A 9,117-nucleotide genomic window follows, 5' to 3' on the forward strand; every position below is an offset into this window, starting at 1 on the left:
GATGGTGACTTAGGTTTCTTGGGGACCGAGGATGGATTAGTTTAGTGAAATAGTTGAGTACTGTAATAATGATTAATGTGATGAGTTGTGGAATTACAGACTGATGATGTTTGAGACGAGTCTGGGACTCGGTAATAAATGATGAACTTACTTGAATCTGTTTTTGAATAATATTGATGTGATGTAGGTATAAAGCCAGTGTTTTGTCTCGCTTATGCTGAGTTGTAGGTGTAGTAGAACATGGGGTTCGCCCTGCTACGCTAAGGTGTGAGGGCTATGATAGAAGTCTCACTCACATACTTTCAGTTATAAGAGTGGCCGAGCACTATATCTCAGAATAAGACTGGACACGCTGACACGTAATGATATTTAGGTATGTACAGACGTGTCCGATAAAAAAAAATTTATTCTTTACTGAGACATGATTTAGACACAGCAGACACGCATATCAGACAAATATCGATGAGTATCGTGTCTGAAATGTGTCACGCAGACACGGCAATTTATATCCCAACACAAAATGTTAACATTAATCTCCCCAGTACTAAAATTTAGTTAATTTGGTTCTCTTTTTTAAAATTTGTTGTCATTGACCGCTAATAAAATCAGGTGAAATGACTAAAACATAATAATAAAATAATATAGCAGGGGTTTAAAGTTTTGTTAATAGAGAGGTTATAGATAAATATAACTATAGAAAGCACTATCTTGGCTAACAATTAAAAATAGGGTTGATAAAAACGTGCATTATATTTCAGTGGTTTAAACAATTGTATATTATCTTAATACTAAAAATAAATAGAAACATTGCCTTAACAAGCACGGCCTTTATTAGAAGGGGCAAATTATTTTTTCACTAAAGCATAATTTTAGGTATTTCTCAATTCTATATATAGAAATATCGTGTCATTTTAGAAGGGTAATGTCGGTTCAAGCAACATTGATCTATAAGAAGATAAAAATACAACTCTACACTTGACAGTTGACTCTTCTAGTCCGGTTATGTATATATATCCTTTCCCAGAATACGCCCCACCTTTTACATTGGAGGCTAGAAAACGCCACCACCATGTAAAACACGCAACATGCACACGGAATCTTCATGCAGTGGCACCAACTAATGACACAAAATTGGAGATCTATCAAGCTATCATATCTTGCCAGACAAGAAGAAACAACTTCAAAGAAACCTTAAAACTTGAAGTTGAAACACCAAAGCCATGGAATTGGATCTAATACTCAAGGGTATGCTTGGTTGCGGGGACATACAAAAATGTGGTAGAAATTTTATGGACGAGTTTGATATGTAAAAAATTTCCCCATAAAACTCATTCTTAACAAGCTTCACCCCTTTTCTAGCACCAAACCAAAGTACCACACAATACCATTAAATCTGATGACCTGGTACAGATGCTAAATGAAATGAAGATTGTCACCCATTTGAGGCATTCTTCAGCTGTGTGATTATTCGGAATGTCTGATCTGATCGATTTGATCAGCCATAGACTGCTGTAGGCACCTACATTCTGGTAGGGGGTACATGTAGATTGAAGTTTTTCTGTTAATTTTTCTAACTCTGGGTACCATGATTCCTTTACGATCACTCTCGCTGAGCATATCTTCCATCTCTTCCTTTAAAGTTCTCCAACTGCATCACCAATTCAGATATTTCCTATTAGTTCGTCTCTTTGAAATTGAAGCACCAACCCCATACATAAGATGCAAACAGGAATAGCTAATAGCTACAGTCACAATTCACGAACCTCTTAGCAGTATCATTCAAGCCAAACAAAAATCATTACCATAAGATACTCCCTCCACCCAACAATACAAGTCATTTTTTATCTAAAATTGATCAACAATACAAGTCTTTTGATTAGTAAAAGAATGTTTTAATATCGTCATTCGTCTTTTATGGTTATTAATTATTTTACACCTAATATGAGCCGTCAGCATATAATCTAAAGTGACAGAATGTTAATATAGGCTAAATACTTCAAATATTGTTTCAGTCAGTAATTTCTTAATCTGATATCCTTGTGCTCAGTAGTAACTTATATTCCATGTATGGTGAAAAACTGAACTGGATTCAAAAGGTGCATATATGATTATATTGAACCACACGACAAAAGCTTGTAGGCCTGAAGTTAAACCGCAGTAACACACCAATAACATCTCCAAACTCTGCATCCCCTTTCCATAACAAATGACTTTATCACACATTTTTCATTTCTACCAGAAAAGGGCGGAAAAAAAGGGTTTTGATCATCGTATACAGTTATAGCTCTGTCACATTAGTCTCAAGTGTCAACTTACTAGTATTGCCCTGGCCATAAATATATCTCACAGAACAGGATGTATTTTATGAACAGGACAAGTATACTTTTTGTCCTTGAAGTTTGCTAAAAATTTCAAAAACACCCAAGTTTTATGTTGTTCCAATTTTGTCCTAGAATTTTTCGATTGCATCAAATGTATCCTTGATAGCTAAATTTTCAAGAAGTTTAAAACTAATTTAACAATAACACTTGACAACTAGGAGCTGGTTGTTTGTGTTGAAGGTTGTCATTGTGTTGTTGCTGAATTGGTCATAAATTTCTTGAAAAATTAGCTTTCAAAGATACATTTGATGCAAATCAAAACTTCTGGTACAAAATTGAAACAAAATAAAACTTACGGGTATTTTTAAAACTTTTAGACAAACTTTAGGGACAAAAAATATATTTTACCCTTTATGAAATATATTCGTGGCCAGGCACTACTAGTAAGCTGACACTTGACGCTAATGTGACAGTTATATATATATTACTTACCTATCAGAGAACGTAAATACAACAGGGAACAAATTCTTAAATATTCTCAAAATGGTTTCAAATATTTTAGGTAGAGTGCAGAATGAATATAAATGAGAAGGGTAGAGGGACACGATCACAGAAACATACCTAATATCCACATCATCCAAAAGAAGAACAAGCTTGCGCTTGTCGGGGTTAATGGTCTTGGAATGCCCATCATAGATGAATCTTCTATGGCCCATCAGAAAATGAGGGAAATTACCGCCTTGAGTTGTGACAAAAACCTCACTAAACAAGCAAACTGTGTAGTCAAGTGCAGCCAGCTGAGAGGAATAGCCCTAAAGAAGGATGATGATATTAAGTAGAAGGAGTTACTTATAGCATACAAACAACAGAAGTGTATACGAGTGAAAAATGAAATCAAAATTGTGCATGATGAGGAATGAAGAGAATACCACAATTACAGCCAATTATATCCTTGATTTCGATACTTAAAAAATAGAACTAAAAAAAGGAGTGCTACAATTGCAGTATAATACAGATAGATGGAGTTTTATTTCCTATGTACAACTCAATTATCAAACACAATGGAAAACCAAAAAGACAAAGAAAAAAGTTAATAAAAAAACTTTACATAGTTATTTTGATGCATTAATATCTCATATTCTGGAAGGTACAGTTTTGATGACTTCTTACATAGTTATTTTATGGCTGTAAGGATAAAATATAAATGCTTCCTACAGCAAAAACAAATTGAAGCTGCTGAACAACTGCAAATAGGATGGCTCTATTGCACAAACAAGTTAACAAGTGTTTTTAGTGTATTAATTTTCAATGAAAGCATTTGTGGGTGTGCGCGTGTGTAGTATATATACATGCTTTAGAAACTTATGATTATAAGTTCTTTCGAACTAAAAGTAAGTTACATTAAACAAAATCTGGTGTTCTGTAATCATCTAGTTATAACTTTTAATATAATTGGGAATGCATGGGATCTTTTACCATAAAAGGAGCAAGCTCATCTGATGTTGCAAGGGATTCCTTTGTATACAGATTGGGAAACATCGTTTTCAAAGGAGTCAAATATCTCTCGGCATGATATATTTTCCCAGAAGCCAAATATATTGACGTATTGTTGTCAAATCCCATGCCACGGAGCATCATTCCAACCTACATTTTTCAGGAAAGCAATGCACAGTTAAAGTGAGTCAATCTTCTGTGTAGTATTGCCCATCAAAAACTCATAAGAGAAAAAATAATGACGGTATCTCGTTTAGAAGTAAATATTTAGCACACGGAACTAGCAAGATAATAAATTAGGAAAGTAAAAACGAATTTTGAGATCTGAGAAGCACTACGAAATAAATAATAAGTACCTCTAAAGGAGTAAGTGGGCATTTTCCTTCGACACGATTAAGGTTAGGTAAAATGATGCGATCTTTCCTTTTAAACTTCCCCCTCCATCCTTTTTCTCGAGCTGATTCCATTTCCAATTTCTCTGCCTTTCCTCCATCATATATACAACAAGAGAATGCTATCATGTCCTGCATGTTGAGAGGATAGTCAATCATTACATAAAGCTGATTATATCCAATACTACTCATAGTGAAACATAAAATGACGCCAATTTCTAGTTCTCAATATGATAGAATGAACATCAGTACCTCCTCAAAGCGAAGATGCACAGCAATATATTTTCCATCTGACCTTGAGCTCTTTTCAATCATTCGGTTAACCAGCTTCTTAGCCAGCATTGATATTGAAGAAGAGAACCTCAATGCTTTGTAATTAGTAAGACATCTTAGATATTGAATATGTGGGGGGACACTCATTTCCAAACGGTTGGCAAATGGAGCTATTCGGACAACCCTATATCAAGTTACCAAGCCAAACATAAATTTCACCAGATAAAAGCTGATTTGAAGCTTGCAAAACTTCCCATTTTGAACATATTAAAATGAAGAATATGAAACAAGAAAAAATGGCTCCATGCCTACCCTTCACTTTGCAAGATTGGATAAACAACTCCCAGGTAATAACTGACAGGAGCCCAAGCTCGAACTCTGATGTTAGTAATATTACTGATATTGTAGTTATGCTTCTCCATTAGTGCCTCGGGAAGTTCTTTAACGACCTTCACATAACCATCAAGCGTGGATATAAAATGATCTTCATTGTATATATCCCCAAATTCACTGTAAAAGAAATAGTATTAGTTTAAGCAGAATGCGACTGGATAAAAAAGAAATGAAGAAATTGAAGAAGCATCATAATGCTTACTGATATATTAGATTCTTAATTATTAATTATCTATGTGGACTGTTTTATAAGGAAAGAGCACAAACCCAAATGGGTCTACTTTCCATCAGTCTTAGTTGATAACAAAATTTAGTCAAGTAAAGCTAGAGAAACCAAAAAGTCAAGGGTGCCCATTCATTTGGATCAACAAATAAGATTGCAGGAGGATCTGCTTCTAATCTTAGGTGTTTGCCTAACTGGTTCATGGTTTGTAGCATAAAAAACAACGGAAACGTGATGCTGTTCTGGGGAGCAATGAAATTTGACAAACACATTGAAAATTTCTCGTGGAAAATATGGTTAAGACCTATCCTTCAAGTTTTAAAGATAAAATATTAAGAAAATTGGAAGAAAATTGGTCGCCTTGGATCTTTCCACACATTGTGGAACTCAAAGTGCGGAATAACTAGTATTGCATTCAACAACCCAGCCACGGCCACAGCATTGCAAATCTGCAAAGGAACAATTTAAGAAGCACAAGGGTGAAAAAATAGTTTATGTCTTGAAAAAAAGAAAACTTCTGAAAGTCACAACAGAAGAAAAAAAAAAATTATCATACCGCAGAGCGTTGCTGGTTAAGACCACCATTGGCCTCCACAATTAAAAATCCGTTCAGGCCAGGAGATGCTGAAATTTTGGGGAAGCATTGTTAAAATTGAAGTTTAGCTTATGTTTATGGAAAATTTCACATTAGTAGCATTTAATGTGGTCCAGCAACAGAAATGTCTATTGTTTAACAAAGTAAATTACTTAAGCAGGCAAGGGAAATAGCTCAAATAACCTAAAACAATTGAATCCATTTCAATGGGGTACCAATACCATGTAATATAAAGTGCATACCAAATTGCTCATGATGCAAAGCACTCAAATTTGGACATGCTTTATGCTCTCTCAACTTCCTTTTGTACTTCCACACAGAAGACAACTACAAAATAAAGAGAGAAAAAATTGAAAATCAGTGCCCTACGTGGAAGAGAATGAACTTTTCTATAAAAAGCATCAAAACGTAGTTAATAATCAACATCAACATGAATTTAATTATACAGAAGCGAAAGAAAAATCATGTGGCACCCAAGATAAACGTGATATTCTTTACTACAACAAGAGAAACAGGTTCCAATTCCATAATTATTCCATGTAGAATTTCAGGGTATTGGCTTCCAAGGAAAATGCTAAACAAGAGAAACAGGTTCCTATTCCATAATTATTCAATGCATGACTTTACCAAATTAACTTTGGCAACTTGACCTAGAAAACAACGTAGCTGATTAAATTTAATAATAACAAAGAACCAAAAATAAAATATGAAAAGAACCTCCTTAAACCTAATATAGTTCCCTTCGTCATCTTTAGTTTCATCACATAGCCAATATTTCAGTTCCTTTTCAAACACATTGTCGTATTCTAAAATAGTAAAATACAAACACCAAACTGAAATTGACATTAACTAATTCTCACGTCGTTTTCTTGAACACAAAAAACTCAAACTAGCTATAAAGCGAATTCTCAGAAAACCCACACATATTCTATACTCTTGGGTAATCGCAATGAGAAATTCAACAACGAGATCAGAGAGAGAGAGAGAGAGAATATTTATTGCAAAAGAAAACGTACCACAATGGCGGAAGAATTATCAGACTCCATCGCCGGCCATAGGTGCCGGAAGACCTCGTGACTCCGGTAAACGGAGCCGGGAAGGGGAGGGCCACCGATGAAGGCGGAGAAAGGACCGACGCACATGAGGAGGCCAGAAATGTAGAGGAGAGGCAGCAGGAAGAAGTATCGGAGGCTCCGGCGGGTCATGATGCCGGCCGCCAGCGTTCCTAAGCTCCGATTCGATATTGATTTCACCGGCCGGAGCCGACGCCTGCAGTGGGATATGCCGGAGTGACGCCGCGGCGAGGGTGGTGGGCTCGGAGAGCTACAACTCCCGCCTCCTCCTCCGCCGCCTCCAGTGGCGGAAGCGCCGTCAGTGTCGTGTCCATTCCCGCCGTGGGAGTGCGTCTTGGACTTCATTTTAACATGGATCAAACTGGTACCGTGAAAAGTGTGAATGGAGGTCTTTGCATTTGTTAGAGAGAGATGAAGAAGAAGAAGAAGAAGAAGAAGGGTTTTTGTGGTGAAGTTGTTTGTTGTGTTGATGAATGATGGTGTAGAGGGAGGAGGGGGCAGAGAGCAGAGACAACATGAAAGGGACAGTTGGTAGAGAAGGAAAATTAAAGTGGCGAGAGTATTATAGATTTATAGTGTGTGTAGTGTTGTAGTGTGTAGAAGGAACTAAGAGGTAAGAACTACTATGGTTAATGGTTATGGGGGACTTCTATGTATGTTAGTGGAATTGACAGCTGCTACTTGGTACTAGTGCTACTATAGTGTGCCATTGTCGGAGGAATAGGAGCTGGTTGTTTTGTAATGTAATTCAAAATATTACTCACCTTAAAATCATTTTACTAAAATTAATTATCATATATTTGGATATAAATATATATTATTTAATTTATTTTAAATATATATTTTAAATTTTTATATATATTTTATATTAATAACTAATTTTAATACACATGTATTATAATTATATATTTGATATCTATATTTAGAACCTAATAAATTTTAAATCAAAGCGAGAAGATTATATCTATAATTTATATTGCGATATTTTTTAAATGTGTTTCTAAAAGATTTTATTAATCAAATAGGTCTTTTAAATATAACAAATTAATTATATGTGTTCTTTTGTTACTATATTAATAATTTTAGTCAATGACTGCTAATGTGAAATGTTATTTGATAGCATATGTGTTAGTCGAAAAAATATATAAGTCTTGAGACATCGAGATCAAAGTTTGATAAGTATTTTTCGAAGGACATAGCACACATTGAAAAGGGATTTATTGAAGAGAGAGGTAAGATTGATCGATAAATCTTATCGAAGATTAGTAATAAGTAAAAATAATTGATGGCAGTTACTCACGTCATACAAGGAGCAGGAACAATTACTCAAAGATTAATGCACGTGGAAGTTGTATTTGAATTTGATTGGTCGAAAACTCTTATAAATAGATGAAGACTAGAAGAAACAAAAGTTGGAATCTCATATCAGAAAATACTCTCACACACTTATATCCCCAACGAATTCCTGAGTCTGCGAAGAGCTTTCTTTTTTGTAGGGTGATGAGTGAATATTTTATACACTTTTTTACATCAATTTCTTAGTGTTTTCAGTTTGTTTTGTTGAGTTTTAAAAGGTTTTAATACAAAATTTACTTCTTTGGATATTACTTTGAGCTTTTCTGTTTTTCTATGATTTTAGGTGAATTTTGGGTGAATTTGGGGAAGTTCTGGCAAAGTCTGATTCAAAGGCAAGAAAAGCAGGGCAGATGTTGTCAGATTCTGACCTCTATGCATTCAAATGAGCGTTTCTGGAGCTACATAGGTCCAAATGATGCGCTCACAACGGTGTTGAAAATCTAACTTCCAGGGCTTTCCAGCAATATATAATGGTCTATGCTTTTCTTCAGATTGGACAGCCCAAAATGCGTGTTGAATGCCCAAACTACTCCCTATGGGGCGTTCAACGCCCCAAGAGGACCAAGGCTGGCGTTAAATGTCCAAACTTGGCGTTCAACGCCACAAAGGGAGCAAAGAAGCAGCAATCTTACCGCCCACTTCTTCACGTTTGACACTAAGCTTTACTCAAATCCTCACCAAGTAGGCCCAGAGGTGGATTACACACATTTAGCTTAGTTCATTTCAATTTTGTAATTTTCGAATTTCTATTAATGTCTCTTTAGGTTTAGGTTAGTATAAATAGAAAGGAGGTCACCGGTGTTTAGGATATCTTTTTACCACTTTTCAATATTTCAGCTATTTCTCTGTATAGTATGAGCAACTAAAACTCCTGGTTAAAGTTAGGATCTCTACTGATTCCTATGAATTAATACAAGTACTTTTCTATTTCAATCGATGTGTGATTCTATTCCATGATGCAATGTCGTTCTTCATCCTTATGAATCTCGATTCTACA

The 9,117-nt window shown here is 35.3% G+C and overlaps 1 protein-coding gene across 1 annotated transcript; it reads right to left on the minus strand.

Moving 5' to 3' along the window:
- Window positions 1-795: 795 nt before the first annotated feature.
- On the minus strand, window positions 796-7,433 carry LOC112715644 (O-fucosyltransferase 10). Its single transcript, XM_025767421.3, has 10 exons — window positions 6,708-7,433; window positions 5,934-6,018; window positions 5,653-5,720; window positions 5,457-5,545; window positions 4,793-4,990; window positions 4,460-4,664; window positions 4,172-4,339; window positions 3,798-3,965; window positions 2,943-3,133; window positions 796-1,648 (listed from the first exon to the last, which is right to left on the minus strand). The coding sequence occupies exons 1-10, from the start codon at window positions 7,107-7,109 to the stop codon at window positions 1,465-1,467; spliced, it is 1,758 nt and encodes a 585-aa protein (XP_025623206.1). The 5' UTR covers window positions 7,110-7,433; the 3' UTR covers window positions 796-1,464.
- Window positions 7,434-9,117: the final 1,684 nt, after the last annotated feature.

The sequence above is a fragment of the Arachis hypogaea genome, chromosome 10 (assembly GCF_003086295.3).
Source record: "Arachis hypogaea cultivar Tifrunner chromosome 10, arahy.Tifrunner.gnm2.J5K5, whole genome shotgun sequence".
NCBI classification, from domain to species: domain Eukaryota; kingdom Viridiplantae; phylum Streptophyta; class Magnoliopsida; order Fabales; family Fabaceae; genus Arachis; species Arachis hypogaea.